General features: G+C 36.4%; 1 protein-coding gene across 3 annotated transcripts in view; it reads right to left on the reverse strand.

The window, feature by feature from the left end:
• The window catches only part of DNAJC13 (DnaJ heat shock protein family (Hsp40) member C13), a 120964-nt gene that overhangs the window by 96680 nt on the left and 5312 nt on the right, over positions 1-18972 (reverse strand). For all 3 annotated transcript variants that reach the window (XR_004265025.1, XM_032266534.1, XM_032266543.1), the window contains exon 2: positions 7512-7592. Coding sequence is in view for 2 of the 3 variants with exons in the window: in XM_032266534.1 (XP_032122425.1) it covers positions 7512-7579 (68 nt within the window). In the remaining variant the exon portion in view is untranslated. The remainder of the gene's footprint in view (positions 1-7511; positions 7593-18972) is intronic.

Genomic DNA, 18972 nt, shown 5'->3' on the forward strand with positions numbered 1-18972 from the left:
ATAAGAGTGGAACCCCGTGTCAAAAAAAAAAAAAAAAAAAAAAAATTATCTCACTAAAAATTAGAAAAATACAGCCATATAAAATTAAATTATGAAAGACTGAAGTAAACAATATATTAGCAATTTATAACAAATGTCATATATGTGAAAAAATATTTAAGACCTTTGCCCCCAGCTGAAAAATATTTATTATTGACTTTACCTCCGACACCCGTTTTCTGTTTATTCACGATCTAAACTTACATTATTAAATGCCTACAGGAAGTATTTAAGTTATCACAACTCACAGACTTATTGTAATATAATAGCTTATTAAGAAACATAATTTATATTACCACTAGGTATATTATTATTTAGAATTGGGAAACAAAAGCTGCTTAAAGAAATATAAGTGTTTGAGGCAACTGCTTTAACTATGGAGCATTTTACTCCCCAAGCAATTGGTGATAAAGAATAAGAAAAAAAACATATTGTGCTAATGATAGTACTGGTGGAGATAAGATCATCTGAACAGGAAGACCACTGAGGCAAAAGCTGGGAATGTTACCAAGTTTTGGATTTGATAGGCGGTACATATATTTTTTAACAGACTAAATTTATATTAATTTCTATTAAAACACTTCTGAATTATTTTAATTCCTGAAAATAAAAGTTACAGCATTCTTAAACTTTCTAGTCTTTATGAATAGTGCTTTCCTCTTTAAAACAATTTTCTTTGCCAGGTGCACTGGCTCATGCCTGTAATCCCTTCATGTTGGGAGGCCAAGGCAGGAGGGTGGCTTGAGCCCAGGAGTTCGAGACCAGCCTGGGTAAGATGGTGAGACCCACCCCGCCCCCCCCCGTCTTGAAAAAGAAAAAAACAAAAACCCAACAGTTTTTTATGACATGATTTTTTTTTACATCTGGTATTTTATAGCATAATTTTTTTTACATAAGGTATTTTATAACTTTTTAATATGCTTTTTTCTTTAGGCAAAATAAAAAAAAAAAAAAACAATGTGTTAGATCAGATACTGCAGAAGGTACTATAATGGATTGCATGAGTACCTGACACTGTGCTGGGTTCAGCAATACAGCAGTAAGAGTCAGTCCTTTGAAGACTTATGGTTTCCTCCCAAGATTTTGTTATTTAGTTATCTAATTCAGACATCTGAAATAAACTCCAAAGTAATAAGAACTAAGATTCTTGTCACTGTCTGAAAGTTAATTTCTAACTCAAATATTTACCTAGCTTTTATCAATCAGGCATGTAAAATACTGTCAACAGAGACACTACAAAAATACTGGTCACCATAATAACATCCATTACTCTTCTGCACAGAAAATCCATGTAATTCAGTATTATAATAGAGAAAATTCAACATTTTTGCAAACTGAGAAAGTTCATGTTTACGATAAAATAATGGTTCTCAAATTCTTGAGGTCAGAAGATTTTTGTGTACCTGTATTACTTCTGAAGTTCAAGATCCTCAATCCCTTCAGTGGACAATCTATGCAGCCAGGTTTTAAAGAAGCCAAACAGAGCTAATCCGAGTTAGAAGAGGGCTTTTATGTTACCCACTCTAGACCTCATAATACACAGCAGAAACCTTTACAACCCTGTAGGCAAGGTTGGCTAGTTATAATTTTTCACTACTGGCTGATGCAAGGGAACTAACATACCTTCGCTGAAAGTAATTCTATTTGGGTCCTAGTATTGCAGATATTGACAACCGTTTCCTAGAACTAAGCCAACATCTACATCCCACAAATTCTACCTACTGACCCAAGTGCTGTCTTTCAGCTGCACACAGAGCATACCTAATTATTTCTATCAGTCAGACCTTCAATTTGAATTCTTTTTCCTAGGCTGAACATCGTAGTTGCCTTGGCCATTTAAAAATAAGTTTACATTACCAATTCCTCAAAGCCTTTAGGATCCTCACAGAACCCAGAATTTTTCCTTTTATCATTAAAAGCTTGAGAATCCAGTTACTTGAACTAGAATTTTAGTCCAATAATGAAATTAGGGATAACTGACCTACAAGGTTTCTTAGGCAATCAATAGTCAGCACTGGTAAAGGACTACAGCTTAACGGTTAGGCACACCAACTCAAATCACACTGCCTGGACTATTCACTAGCTATGTTTTCTCTGCTAACTTCCTTAACTCTTTAAGCTTTGGTTTCCCTAACTGAAAGATGTGGATAATATATAGTCATGCATTACTTAACAATGGGAATCGATTCTGAGGATGCATCATTAGGTGACTTCATCATTATGTGAACATCACAGGATTCTTCCCAACATTCTGTACTTACTAGTTTTGTACTTACACAAACCTAGATGGTATAGCCTACTACACTCGTAGTCTACATGGTATAGTTTATTGCTCCTAGTGTACAACATGTTACTGTAATACTGTAAGCAACTTTAACACAACGGTAAATATCTGTGTATCTAAACATGGAATCATCATATATGCAGTCCATCACTGACTGAAATGTTATGTAGTACATGACTGTATATGTACTTCATAATGTGAGAAAAATAATTCACTTAAATTACTTGGCACTTAGGTGCCCAGCTAATGAGTAAAACAGTCAATAAATGTTAGCTATTCCTATTACTATTATTCAACTAGTTGACTAATGGAGAGTGGGGGATCCCAAAACTCCAACAGAATAACTGAACAAATTCTAATTAGTATATTTATGTTTTAAAGTAGCCATAACAGCTTTTTTTGAGATGGAGTCTAGCTCTGTTGCTAGGCTGGAGTGCAGTGGCAGGATTTCAGATTGCTGCAATCTCCGCCTCCTGGATTCAAGCGATTCTCCCACCTCAGCCTCCTGAGTAGCTGGGACTACAGGCATGCACCACACCAGCTAATTTTTGTGTTTTTAGTAGAGATGGGGTTTCACAATGTTGGCCAGGCTGGTTCTGAACTCCTGACCTCAAGTGATCCTCCAGCCTTGGCCTCCCAAAGTGCTGGGATTATAATTGTGAGCCACTGCACCCAGCCCATGACTGCTTTAGTGTATTCATATTCAAAACAAAGAACAAAATTAATGGGCAAATTGATAGTTCATCTGGTTGTACTGCCAGGATACTCTGGTTAAAACTTTAAAGATCAGTTTCACCTAGGAGGGTTCATTCAGATAAAAAGTTGTACTCCTCAGAAAAGAAAAGAATTTGATAGGACATACTCTGCAAATATCTGTCTTAAAAGCTCAGTAAGGGATTTCAGAAGAAATAAAAGGGCATCCCATGAAATGCAGTATTTTAAGGCCTTAAATTCCATGATGCAATGTCCATATTTTTTCCAGCTCAAATGGAGCTAGCTTTTAACACAATACTGTATATAAAATATAAGATGCCTATAAAGGAGATGTGATCCAATTTGCACTTCTAGGTGAGAGATGTTCAAGTTCTAGGTTGCCTGATAATAGTCACAAAACATACAAAGAAAACACAAAGAATTAAGGACATCTCATCTGAGGTTTAAAGACTGGCCGGGTCAAGAGCAAGAAAAAAAAAAAAAAAAAAAAACTCAGAATTCCTGGGGGTTATGAGGATTGGTGAGGTGTGTAAATGCCAGGCAGCCAAAGAAAAGGGTATCTCTTCTCTTGTCTAACTCCATTCCTACATATAAGAAAGGTACTAGAAATTCACCAGCTTCCCTTTCCCTCAGCACTTCTCTCAATTTCCTGTATCCAGTTATTACACAGACTATGAATGTAGTGAGCTTCTGACATTAAATTTCATAGGCTGATCATTACATATCCTAATGCATTGAGGTGAAAATCCTGTTTAGATGCCAAAATGATATTCTAATTTCAGAGCATTTGCTACAATTAATGTATGCAATATTAAGGTGATCCACAGGTAAATTTTAATCCAGAAAAAAGAACCTGTACTTTGAATATTGCTCTGAAATTTTCCATAGTGAGTCTGCACTTCTGCTTTAACTGAGACCTCTGAACCTTTCTGTCTGAAATGGCTTACTTGGGCCAAAAAAGAAATTTTGCTCCTTCATGAAAGAAAAGTGCCTTTTCCTCCCCTGAATCTACTCTCCTTTTCTTGCTCCTCTCAGAATAAACATCCAACTAAATTATGTATATAGAAGTAGGAAAAATGACAAGCACAGAAGAAGCTACTCTGCCAGCTAAGGCATCTATATCAATGAAGAATAGACCCTTAATAAAGGCATTCAGCAGCTACGAAGTAAGGTATAATGAAAACTACTACAAAGGTAACAGAAATGGATCACACAAATATCTTCAAGGGAAATATCTGGAGAGGTTATCTTTAATTTTGGCATATGAAGACAAGAAAAATCATCTTTACTTTCACTGTCAATAACATCTTTCTAAGATGGTGGGGCTAGGTTAGCAACACGGATAAAGGCATGGAGTGTCTTAAAACTGAGGTCCTAAATCCCAAAAATCACAAAAAAATTGTTGTACATAGACCTGTTTCTAGAGACAAGGTTCAATTAACTATAGTGAAACACTAGAACATTTTTTTTTTTTTTTTGGGGGGACGGAGTTTCGCTCGTTACCCAGGCTGGAGTGCAATGGCGCGATCTCAGCTCACCGCAACCTCCGCCTCCTGGGTTCAGGCAATTCTCCTGCCTCAGCTTCCTGAGTAGCTGGGATTACAGGCATGAGCCACCATGCCCAGCTAATTTTTTGTTGTTTTAGTAGAGATGGGGTTTCACCGTGTTGACCAGGATGGTCTCGATCTCTTGACCTCGTGATCCACCTGCCTCGGCCTCCCAAAGTGCTGGGATTACAGGCTTGAGCCACCGCGCCCGGCCCACTAGAACATTTTTAATGTTCGCCATTTATTTTTCACATTAACATTGCTGAGGAGTACTTTAAACCTAGATTAGAATTGGCCATATAAAATAGGTAAGTATAATAAAAAGTCTCAGTGCCATTTAATAATGTATCTAATCCAATGAAATGATAACTATCACCATCTGGAAAATGTAATCTCTCAGGGAGAAGATTCAAGGGGTACACTGAAATCGACAGAACACCCTTGAAAAAAAATGTTAAAAGATATAAACAAATGAAAACACCACATGTTCATGAATTAGAAGACAATGCTGTTAAGATGGAAATACTCCACTAATGGATATACAGATTCAATGCAATGCCTACTCAATTGTCAGTTGCCTTTTTTTTTTTTTTTTTTTCTGAGACAGGGTGCCACTGTCACCCAGGCTAGAATGCAGTGGCATGATCTCTGTTCATTGCAGTCTCCACCTCTAGGGTATATACATAAAAGAACTAGAAATATGGGAACATTCACAGTGTATTATTCATAATAGTAAAAAAGGAAAAATAATTCAAAGGTCCATCTGTTGATGAATGAACAAAATGTGGTATATCCATACAATAGATATATATATATATGACGTTAAGCAAATTAAGTACTGATATATGCTAAAATATAGACGACCTTGAAAACATTATGCTTAATGGAAGTCAGTCAGAAAATACAGCATTTTGTATCATTCTATTTATATAAGATGTCCCAAATTGACAAATCCAGAGACAGGAAGTAGATTAATGCCTGCCAAAAGAAGGGAGGAAAGGGAGTTAACTGCTGATTTCTAACACAGTGTTTAGAGGAAGTTTTTTGCAGGGAAGGTGAGGTGATCAAAGCGTTCTCACAACAGTCATGACGGTTCACAACTCTATGAATAAAATAAAATTCACTGAATTGTACACCTTAAGATAGTGAATTTCATGGTATGTAAATTGTGTCTTAAAGCTATTATAAAAACAAAACAAAGTTTCAAGGCACAGAATTATGCTATGAGCACACAAACAGTTGTGCTCCGATTTGTTACAAAGAGGAAAGAAGAGGATTGTTAAGTCTTAGTCACTACCCTAAAAAGTTACAAAAAAATTTGATGACCACAGTTACTTACAAGCTCACAAAGCATTGTAAAAGCAAAAAAGCATTGCAATAAGTTTGTTCTTTAGAATCTGTCAGTATGTTATAATCATATTATTAAAAACAGAAGTGATAGTATGATGACCAGAGTACCACTTGAGGAAAAAATAAGGATCATTTAGAGATATACTTTTCTAAGGCTGACTCAAAGAACTAAAATGACTCATAACACTGAATATGCCACTTTTTTCCCAGACTTCACTCACTGATACTAACTAGGGAAAAATAAAATTAGAGACAAGTATTCTACAAGGGTAATAATTATTCTAATTTAGGAGTTCATACAATTGAATTACTAGACAACAAAGTCAAATAATTGAATCTTCCAAAATTATAGGCAGTTTGCTAATGCAAACCAGAAATACTAGAGAGTTCAGATGTTACCCCATCCTAAGAGTTACCACTCTCTCCAGTAACTAAAAAATAAAAAGTTGAGCCGGGCGCGGTGGCTCAAGCCTGTAATCCCAGCACTTTGGGAGGCCGAGGCGGGTGGATCACAAGGTCAAGAGATCGAGACCATCCTGGTCAACATGGTGAAACCCCGTCTCTACTAAAACTACAAAACATTAGCTGGGTATGGTGGCGCGCGCCTGTAATCCCAGCTACTCAGGAGGCTGAGGCAGGAGAATTGCCTGAACCCAGGAGGCGGAGGTTGCCGAGGTGAGCCGAGATCGCGCCATTGCACCCCAGCCTGGGTAACAAGAGTGAAACTCCGTCTCAAAAAATAAATAAATAAATAAATAAAGTTGAGAGAACAAATACTTATTGGCTTTGTGCATGTGTCACGTTTTACCTTGTGGCACAATTCAGAATAATATGGTCACTGATTTGTCAAAGTGTGACAGCCTCATTTTACTCATGAGTGATGAAAAAGACCAAAGACTAAACTTTTCTAATGGTCAACAGATGCCATTGATTGAATATTCAATATATTTAAGGTACAATTTTGAAACTTTCATACACGCCATATCACTTCATTTCATTCTTAAAACAATCTTAAGGGTAGGAATAACCACCCATCTTCCAGACAGGAAACAGAAGCACTTACATATTGGTCTGACTAGGGAAGCTACTAAAAAATGCCATCCCTCCCTTCCAAATAAAAGATCAAACCCAATTTTTCAATTTCATTACAGGCCTAAAAAAAGATTAGACTTCATTAGAATGGCATAATTTCTCCGACAGTCAAACAGATATGAAAATATTAGTTACAGGAAGGTTAGTCTCTGGGTAACAAAGATGTAGGGTTTACACACTGCTACTACTACATAACCTCATCATTAAGTGATAGCATCCAAGAGGGTAGATAACTGGTTTACTTTCCTTCTGTCACTTTTAATGTTTACCAAACTCCTTCCCAAGAAACATAAAAAACTGGAAATGTCAAAAGAAAAAAATAATTTAAATGTAGTATTTACATTTAAAGTATGTATGTTTTTCAGAAGAGAAGGGCCGCACATCCTATTGAGTTGTGCAGTATTATTCAAGATTATGAAACAGGGAAATGTTTAAAATGATGTTTTGTAGAAGCACAGAAAAATAAAACCAACAGGAATACTTACTTCCCCCTCCATGAATGTTTTGTTGTATAGAAACATGCCAGATCCTTATTCTCCCTAATTATGTTCATTTTGTGCTCAAACCTGGAAGATAAAAATATGGAGGCACTTAGTACATGTTATATATTTTTAATCTTCCCAAGTCTCCCATAAGAAAGGTAGCATGATCTCTCTCTTTCACAGCTTGCTGTACGTTCTTTGCAAGACCGTAAGGTTTTTAGGGACAGGGACTGGTCTATTCAGGTCTTTATCATAACCTTTAGCACCATATTGTGATTGTCTGTCCAGCTCTCTCCCCTACACTGAACTGGGTTTCTTGACCAGAAATGACATCTATCAACATCCCCAGTGCATGGAATTTTTAAAATGTCAAATAAAGAAAGCTTTAAATCTCACATTGCCAAATAATGCGTTGGCATACAACGGACACCTAAACACATTTTCCAGTGTCAAACCAATTCCAAAAGGTTTTTGGTGAGCTAAGTGCTAGCCATTTTGCTGACACTACCACTTTAAAGGGGACCTACTATAAATGAGGCAATTTTAAAATAATTTTCTTACTGGCACAGTGGCCCACGCCTATAACCCCAGCCATTCTCAGGCTGAGGTGGGAGGATCAATGGGGCCAGGAGTTTGAGACCTGCCTTAATCAACACAGTGAGACCTTATCTCAAAAAATAGAAGTTAACAGGGCGTGATAGCATGTGCCTACAGTCCTAGCTACTTTTAAGAAGAGGAGGGCTGAACAAACACTATTGAGTAGTGTGGTATTATTCTGAGGCTGAGGTGGGAGAATCATTTGAACCCAGGAGTTTGAGGCTACAGTGAGCTATGATTGTGCCACCATACTCTAGCCTGAGTGATAGGGTGAGATTCTGTCTCTAAAAATAAGTAAAACATAATTTTCTCATTATAAAAGTGATATATGTCCATATGAAGAAATCTAAAATGTTCAGAAAGCAAATCATTCATCCTTGCATCCGAAGATAATCATTTTAACCTTTTTATATTGAGAAAAATCAGTTTTAAATGAGATTGGCATTTGTACTGTTTAACCTGTTTTCACAGAATATTAACCTTTCCCCATGTAATTAAATAGTCTATGAGAAAATGATTTTTAAGGTTATATGGTATTCCACTTTATGAATATTCCAGAACAGGGCTACTCAAAGTATAGTTGCAAATGGTTTGTTTCCAAGCCACATGAAGCGAAGTACAGAAACAGAGTAAGCATTTAGAAACTTCGACGGCAGTTTGACTAATGGATTCCTGATTGAGCAGGATATAGAACAGATCAACATTGTTCAATCTGTGTGATTCACATATGGAATCAGCCTAACAGTCACATGCATTGAGACCACATTATATACAGTATTCATTGACTGTAACCCAGTATATAAAATTCAGAATCCATTTTTTAAAAAAAGGTAAACTTTGCTAATTTTACATTGTTGGAACTGGCTGCTAATGAAAGACTGTTAAGATTTTGAAAATACTGTATCACTTCATTTTGAATAAAAGTTAAATATGGTTATTTCTTCTTTTGTGACTTACCTATTTCTCCCTTGCCTTAATAGTTAGAAACACACTCTAAAAAATATTGTAGAGGCGGGGAGCAGTGGCTCATGCCTGTAATCCCAGCACTTTGGAAGCCCGAGGGCGGGTGGATCACTTGAGGTCAGGAGTTCAAGACCAGCCTGGACAACATGGTGAAACCCAGCTCTACTAAAAATACAAAAAATTAGTCAGGCGTGGTAATTCTACATGCAGACACCTGTAATCCCAGCTACCTGGTAGGCTAAGGCAGGGGAATCACTTGAACCCGGGAGGCAGAGGTAGCAGTGAGCTGAGGTCACTACACTCCAGCCTGGACGACAGAGCAAGACTCCATCTCAAGGGAAAAAAAAAAAAAAAAAAAAAAACACTGTAGAATACATGCCAAAGTGCTAATAATACAAACTGAATAGTTGCAATTGTGTTTATTAAAGCTTGCTTTATACCTTTTTATACTGTGAATATTAAGTCAGCAATTATTTTTTTACATAATTAGAAAAACTTCTCAGGCAAAAACATTTTTGTAACAGCTTGAGACACAATTCACACATCATAAATTCACTCTTTTTAAAAGTGTACAATTTGGTGATTTTTAGTATATTTGGAGTTCTGCAACCATCACCACTATTTTCAGAACACTTTCATCACCCCAGTAAGAAACTCTGTTAGCAGTCACTCCCCATTATACCTCAGCCTCAGCACCTGGCAGCCACTAATCTACTTTGTCACTATGGGTTTGCCTATGCTGTTCCATGTTGCCAAATAATATTCTGGTGTATGGATATACCTATTTTGTTTATCCATTCATCAACTGACGGGCATGGGTGTTATTTCTACCTTTTGGTTATTATGAATACTACAACTATGAACAAGCATATTTGAGTTTTTGTATATGTATTCATTTCTCTTGGGTATATACCTGAGTGGTAAAAACATTTTTTTAAAAGACACCCTTATTTTGAAATTGCTTTCTTCATTCGTCCTATTTGTTTTTGTTATTACCAATTATCGAGAGCCTTTGTACTCTACATAGAACGCTCATCTCCTGGATATTTACATGGCTTATGCCTCTTTCTCCTTCAAATCTGTGTTCATACATTACCATCTTGATTTAAATTGTAACCACCCTCCTTCTCATTCTACACTTCCGATTCCGTCTTATTCCTTCTTTTCCCCACAGAGCACTTTTCACATTCTAATTGCAATTTATTATTCACCTAATTCTACTAGACTATCTGAGAGAGGTAGTTTTTGTCTGTTCAGCTCATTAATGTTTCTACAGAGGCCACAAGAGTGCTTGATACAAAACAGGTACTCAAAAATAAATATTTGAGTGAATGAGTAAAATTCAGCAAATCCATGGGCAATTCTGTTGTCGACCTCAAACCTGATGCTCTAATAGGAACTCGCAAATAGGGTCTTGTCAAACCTTCTGGAAAGGCATCAGTTGAAAAAATAATAAAAGGAACCACAAGTAACACCAAGTTTACAGAAACTTTTATTGTTACCAAAAAGAAGAAATTTCTTACAGTCAACTAACCTCTTCCTACTAGTGAGTATAGGGGCAGCTAAATATAGTCCTGACAGTTGGTGTGGTGCTTTGTCTGTCTGTTTCTGGATTTCACACCTGGGATGACAAAGACACCCAACTAACATTTATTAAACCCAGCAAGCATTATCCCTGCCTTCTGAATATTTTGCAGTAAACGATATTGCTGAAAAGAAACCTGGGCAGTATCTCCGAGGACTCGCCAAAAAAAGGAGATATATTAGGCATACGGATATTTTTCCCTTATGTAACTAAAGACTGGAACAATGGAAGAGAAAGGCAGATAGAAAAGGTGAACGGCTGATACTGAGGAATGGGGTTTGTATTCCTAGTCCGTAACTGAAGATACTAGAATAACTGACTCTGTATCAAGGGCTTATCTTGGGAAAACTGAGAAATAAGAAAATGTGTTGAGATTAGTTGATATAATTAAAGGTCTAAAAATTAAAAAGGCAGAGAAAAATAAAGATTTTAAAATGACAACCATAAAAAACACAGGGCATGAACCAGAAGGAATAAAGATCCCTAATAAACCCATAGAGGGGAACAAACTAATCTCACAATAACAAAAGAAATACAATAATTTTTTTAATGTTTTTATAAAATTTTTTTTTTAAAAAAATAAACACCTAAAGAATGACCTTATAGGGATCACTGATTTGGGGGTATATAACTCAAAAAGACCTTTTTGGAGATAAATTAAACAACTTTACATCAAGAAGGTTTTCTAAGGTCTATAAACCTGGAGGTGATGAAAGCACCAGACTCCACAGAGTCCTTAGATTGGGATAAAAGCAGAATGAGAAGATACATAACACATTAAGATAAAAATAAACTACCAACCACCTGGCCTATGAGAATACTGTATTCCTGATGCAGATTAGAATGCTGACTTCTAGAAAACTAGTATAGGAGGAAAGTAGTACTTCAATTCTCTGGAAGTTCCTACCATCAGTACAAGTTCCTATGTCCAATATTAGTATACCTGATAATTTTCTCTAATACTTAAGAAAGCAACAAGTGATATTTTATTGCATTGGAACGGAATCATTAAAAAAAAAAAGTGATGTTTTACTCTGCATCCAATAAAAGCCTAGCAAAATGGGTTATTTATGGAAGAAAACTGCTCCATTTGAAAAGCTTGCATTCAACTACATTATATTTAAGTTGGGGTGTATCTAAGAGGCAAGGGAGGGAAGAGACATCCCGTGAAGTACCAAGTCAGCCCTAGCGGAATAATTCAATGCTATATTAGTGTCTGTCTAGCCTCACAATAGAAATCAGGATAATTCTTTTTCATTTTAAAACCCCATTAAAGATTGCCTTTAATGAAATTGGGGAAGCAAGGTGACTCTAATCTGAAAATCTATGACATGTCCTGAAATTATGCAACAACTTTTATTGAATACTCATCACGTTAGTGATTAGGCCATGCATTTACTCTGCATTTATTTCATTTCATTTTGTCCCCATAACAACACTGCAGTACCGGTATGATTCCCATTTTATTGACAAGAAAACTGACAGAGAAATTAAATCACTGTTCTAAGGTCACACAGCTGGTAAGCGATTGGGCCAGACTTTGGACCAACCTGCTTAATTTCACACTTTAGGTTCTTAACCTAAGCTTTAATACCTTCCCTCAACTTTATGAAGAAAAAAAAAAAAATCCACGCTGACCATGTAATTGCAAGATATATCATTTGACAGCAAATTCCTGGAATAATTTAGAACTAGTTTTAGTTATTATCTTCATCTGGACAGATGACTGGGCATTCGTCAGAAATAACTTTGAAATCTACAATTTTAAGCAGTAAAACAAATTACCATATTCAACACAGGACAAAAGAAAGAAAAAGAAGTCTCCAAAGCCGGAATATTCTATATCTATAAATAAACTTTCAAAATATTTCCATCTTTATTAAGCTTAGAAAATATTTTTTGGCTGGGCGTGGTGGCTCACGCCTGTAATCCTAGCACTTTGGGAGGCCAAGGTGGGCAGATCACAAGGTCTGGAATTCGAGGCCAGCCTGGCCAACATGCTGAAACCCCGTCTCTACTAAAAATACAAAAATTAGCTGGGTGTGGTGGTGCGCACCTGTAATCCCAGCTACTTAGGAAGCTGAGGCAGGAGAATTGCTTAAACCTGGGAGGCAGAGGTTACAGTGAGCAGCAGTGTGGGTGACAGAGCAGGACTCCGTCTGGTGGATGGGATGACATTTTTCGAAGCGTTGTTTTACAAAAATTTCTTACCAATATATGATCTCAGGATACTCTTTAAAGAGAATTCAGTTACTCTAACCAACACTGAGCTTTTAAGATAACCAGACTGGCCAGGCATGGTGGTTCAAGCCTGTAACCCTGGAACTTTGGGAGGCCACGGTGGGAGGATCACTTGAGTTCAAGAGTTTGAGACCAGCCTGGGCAACAGGGCAAGACCCCATCTGTATTTAAATTAAAATTTTACATGGAAAAAAAAAAGAAATAGCCAGATAAATGAGATTGGAGGCTGAGATCTGTTACCCAGCAGTGTAATTATTAGCCCATCCACATTTTTAAGATAAATCTATTTTACATTCTCAGTAAAATCTTAACTACTTTTTGATACTCACTTCATCCAATTTATGGCAAGTGGTCTGGCAACTGCATTAACTCTTTTAGACCATGAAGATACATCTAGACATGTAGACAACTCACTAATGAGGGTAATAGCAATGCACAAAGATCAGAAAAATGTACCAACTCTGCATCATTCAAAGTGAGAGGTGGAATGACTTCAAGATAATAACTGGCAAATGAGTGAAGACAAGTCTAGAGGTCCTCTAAGTACAGTAGTCAAGTATCATTCAATCTGGAAAGACCCTGGAATACCTCCTTTGGGCACTGGTCACAGAGCTGCCATTCCACATGCTATGTGTTAACTAAGAACTAGCACAACAAGCTACATTAACATTCCACTAAAGTGATTTCAATAATCTATTACCAAGGTAAGGCTAGAGAATTCTTATAACTGCCCTTTACTGGCTGTGTAACTTTGAACAAAAGTTTCCGAACTTCACTGAACTACAGTTCATGTACAACATAGGAATGATAATAAATGTCCCAAAGAACTGTAGGAGGACTAAATGTGATAACCAGAAAAAAGTTATTTTAGGCCAGGTGTGGTGGCTTACGCCACAAGTAATCCAAGCACTTTGGAGGCCAAGGTGGGCGGATCACCTAAGGTTGGGAGTTCAAGGCCAGCCTGACCAACATGGTGAAACCCGTCTTTTAAAAAAAAAAAAAAAGTTACCTTGTATTTCTGTTGCATCTTATTTTCAAGAACTTACCAGCTCTTGTACCTTATAGGGCATTTTGGGGGGAAGTTCTGTTAAATTGCTCGATTTTTCTCTAAATCTTTTATTAGTTTCAATCCTTCTAGTATGAAATATGTATCACCTAGAATTTCCACCTTCAAAAGTACATTATCCTATTAATTTAATTAGCATACAGTTTTACTTAACCATTCAAAAGTAACTATAACAATAAATATTTCTTAAACTGGATGATGTACATAAGGGTGCCATTTTATTATTGTTACTGTCATTATTATTTTATTGTTACAATTTATGTTTCCCATAAAACATTTTTAAAGAGAAAAAAACATTGCTGGGTGTGGTAGCTCACGCCTATAGTCCCAGCACTTTGGGAGGCCAAGGCAGGCAGATCGCCAGAGTCCAGCAGTTCAAAACCAGCATAGGCAGCGTGATGAAACCATGTTTCTACTAAAAATACAAAAAAAAAATCAGCCAGGTGTGGTGGCACATGCCTATAGTTCCAGCTACTTATGGGTGCTGAGATGGGAGGACCCCTTGAGCCTGGGAGGTTGAGGCTGCAGTGAGCCCTCACCATGCCACTGCACTACAAACTGGGTAACAGAGTAAGACCCTGTCTCCAAACACACACACACACACACACACACACACACACACACACACGACCAAGGTAATCAGGATAGATGAAATTTTAAAAGCCATCTTGTCAATTATAACCCAACGCTTAAGCTTCTCTTTATTTCAACTTTATTCCTACAAAATACTATTACAAGTCAATCTTACTTACATTTTTAAATATTCTCCACTTAGTTATTTGAAATTTCAGCTGTTAGAATTGTTTCCTTATATGTATCCAACCTAATATTAAATTTGATGGTTACAACTTAACTATGGCTTGAGAAACTTGCAAGAAAAGAAAGCTTCGCAAAACTAACTTAATCTCCAGTTAATATTTCCTCTGTACATATTTTTCAAATACACTCTAAAAGTGGTTCAAAAAAATCACCGCTTATAGGCAAAAACTCTTAAGCAACTATTAATTTCCACTATCCATGATGAAAAATCCGTAGAATTTCTAGTATCAGAAACTCAAGTATCAAGCAGGTAATATCAGTAACAGCCATTTATATGCATATGCTGTAAACAACCATAAACTGTCCAACTAAAAAATATAAACAGTTGAACGGGATGTTGAATGAGATCTTGGTAGCAGCTATATCATTAGCATTTGTCATTCTGCCGGTTGTTTAAAAGCCATTCAAAACAACAAGAATTTCTGCTCAAACTATCACTTAAATTTCATCTCCTTCATTCCTGCCATTGTGTTCCATATTTCAAATTCTCATAATTTGAAATTTAATTCTTTCTGATGAGGAAAACTTCAAATTTAAATGACTTTTGTAATTAGATTGCATTGAAATTTTTGCAAGGCAGGTTCACTTACTTCCATTCTATATCCTGACATTATACCACCAAAGAAACATGTTTGTTCTTTTTATAGAACTGCCCTATGGGATAAAAAGACAAATTCAGAGCAACACAGGCATTTTGGCTAGATTCACCTTTCTCAATGAATACTAATGTGTGCTGCTTTCGAACAACACGATATTCTTGAATTCTCTCATTTATTACTGGCCGTAATACTGGCAAACCATTTATGATCATTTATGGTTAAAATGAGAATGATCTTTCAGGAGATACATAATTTTGACAGAAAACCACAGGATTTGAGAGTCCAGTGAGCAGAAGCCTACATCAAGTTGACACTAAGAACAAAAGCAGGATGAAGGGACTCAACACCAGAGATACTCGACCAGATTGTGGCCAGGCTACAAGCAAAAGAATTTACACACACATCAAAATTAAGTAGATAAACATGGCTTGTGTTAAGTAAAACCTCAAACAGAATGCTCATTTAACCAGGGATGAATACATTTAGAAAAAATACACTAGTGAAAGAAAGAATTGGCATTAATCAAGGCTAATCACTTGTTTAAAGCATGATCAACTGGAAGTAATTTTTACACAAATACGAAAACTTGCAGACAACAGGTAAGATGCTAATTTTTCCATCTGAGTCTGTAAAATGCAAGAACAGAACTTACTTCCATCATTAGCTCTGCTCTCAATTAAAAATGTGAATTTGTCTTGCAATGCATAATAAGATGGACTGATGGAACGATGAAAAGATCTGATAAAGCAAATACAACAAAATGTTAACATAAAAATCTGGAGGTGGGCATGTGGGTATTTAATGTAAAGTTCTTCCAACTTGGCTGCAGGTGAAAATTTTTTAAATATGTTGGGAAAAAATTATGGAGTTTGCTTTTTCTGATCAAACTCTCCTGCAACAGAAACAATGCTACATTCCAAAATCACACTTAAAATGTAGTAGACATTCACATCATAGGAACTAATTTATGAGCATTATACTTTCTACAGCTATATCTTACCAAAAAGGTAGGAGTAGTAAGGATACCCATGTAAAGACTAACCCTTTGAAAAAATAATAACTAATGAGAGAATCCCTTATATTGACTTAAGGATCTAGTTTTGTTTGTAACTGGATTCAAAATCTGAGTAAAATCATAGTACTAGATTAGTTTGGTTTCAAACAAATGGTAAAAAAAATATAAATGGCTCACAAAAGGTTAATTTTTACCCAGATTAAAAAGCTACAACTAAGCTGTTTAGATAGAATGTGCTGTCTATGGGGGAAATTGCCAAAGGAACTTTAACCCTTTTAAATTTGAGCTTCATTTTAAGGAATGACTCAAGGACAGGTAAAAGCATTTTCTTCTAAATGAACATCAGTATGTATAATGTGTATGATACTGACAGGAATCTTAAACCATAAATATATCACAAAGTAAGATTTTAGTGCCTGCCATCTTAACCTTCCTTAACTTACTGAAGAACCAGATACCTCCAGAGATAAATTTTAAAAAATAAGAAAGCCAGTGGTAATAACGAATTTCATCTAATAATCACATCTTCAAATAACTGCCCAGAAGTTTTAATCGTGAAAGGTTTGCATTGTCTGCCACATCAAAATTAACTTAACTACTTTCACTACCATGGGGTAGCTGAAATAATCTGAGATCTCCCCCACTCTTTTTAAAAAGTTGTTTCCAGGCCAGGCGCGGTGGCTCACGCCTGTAATCCCAGCACTTTGGGAGGTCAAGAGATCAAGACCATCCTGGTCAACATGGTGAAACCCCGTCTCTACTAAAAATACAAAAAAAAAATTAGCTGGGCATGGTGGCGCGTGCCTGTAATCCCAGCTACTCAGGAGGCTGAGGCAGGAGAATTGCCTGAACCCAGGAGGCGGAGGTTACGGTGAGCCGAGATCGCGCCATTGCACTCACTCCAGCCTGGGTAACAAGAGCGAAACTCCGTCTTAAAAAACAAAAACACAAAACAAACAAAAAAGTTATTTCCTTTCAATTACAAACTGGGTATATATTCATGAAATACAAGGGCAAGAGACATTCAAAAACAGCCCCTAAATCTGAATAAACATTTAATGGGAGGAGGGGACAAGTATACATACCACAGCAGTTAATTTTGTTGACCTTTTCTATTCAACAATATAAATCGAGTATTGAAAAAGAGACATCTCTTCTATTTCGATCACATGAATGCCCATCTCATCTGAGAATAATTTGCATTTCTGACAAAATAAACCTTTATCTGTTGTCAAAAAATTTTTAAATTTTCTACGAAAGATGTATTACTATGACCCTTCCCTTTACAAAGCTTAATAATGCCTTAAAATATTCACCTGAAAGTTTTTTCCAGAAACATGTTCACTTAAGCATTTGAAATAATTGCTATTAATCATTTACATATTTTTAGTTTATACACATTAGTGTAACTTGCTAGACCTAATTTCATTTTATCTCTGAAGCACAACCTGGCTTATGCAAGAACAAAGTATACTATGTCTAAGCTTTTCAGCTTATCAACAGGCACTTAATAATCATGCTCTACTACTGTAAATATGCCCTATAATGAGCAAAAGAAATTTTTAGCAGCTATATTTTAACTTGTTGCTGTTTTTCCTATCACTACAGCAAATGCATAATGCAGGACTAAATTTCCTAAGCTTATAACACATACAACTTGAAGACAGTTTTACAGAAAGTATCCTGAACACCTAAACACTGAAAGACAAAAGTTTATTATAACTTCCCTTTCACTCAATGAAAAATAGCAACATATATTTCTAGTTCAATTCTTTCTGAAATATCCCTATAATTCCTACCTCTCCTGTAATGCTTTACAGTTTACAGAATACTACCAAATCATCTCAAAAAAGGAAAGTTTCAGTTTCAAAATTAAGGCCATTAGCTCTAAGGTTTGGGGGAAAAAATGGCTTATCTGCTCTAAGATTTGATAAACATTCAAAACACATTCTGTAGCTTGACTAGAAGTTTGAGGAGAGAAATCCCATAGCCTTAGATGACTAAGGAATACAGTACAAGTCAGGACACCATGTATAAGCATTTAAATGTTACAGAATATATGAAATACTATAGAATATCTCCTCCATTCATAACCTTATCAATCCTTCCATTAAGCTGTGGCAACTAGAGTTGACAAAAATCAAAGCATCAAAATAATTAGAGACAGGGTCTTGCTGTCACCCAAGCTGAAGTGCAGCAGCACAATCACAGCTCACTGGAATCTCAAACTCCTGGGCTCAAGCAATCCTCCTGCCTCAGCCTCCAGAGTAGCACATGCCACCATGCCCAGCTAATTATTTTATTTTTTGAACAGATGGGTTGCTCAGGCTGGCGTTGAACTCCTGGCCTCAAGTGATCCTCACATCTCAGCCTTCCAAAGTGCTGGGATTACAGGCATGACTATTGTGCACCCAGCTAAAATAATTATTTTAGATTGCTTTAAAGGTTTTTTCTACCCGATAATCAAAATATCACTTACTAATCAGTTGCAAAGAGATTACCACTGGGCATGTGCTAAACATGTGAAAAGGCAGTGTTCTTTAACGGCAACTCCAGTGCTTAAACTGTAAAATTCCACT

Source organism: Sapajus apella, unplaced genomic scaffold (assembly GCF_009761245.1).
Source record: "Sapajus apella isolate SASKATOON/1434 unplaced genomic scaffold, GSC_monkey_1.0 scaffold4, whole genome shotgun sequence".
Classification (NCBI taxonomy): Eukaryota; Metazoa; Chordata; class Mammalia; order Primates; family Cebidae; genus Sapajus; species Sapajus apella.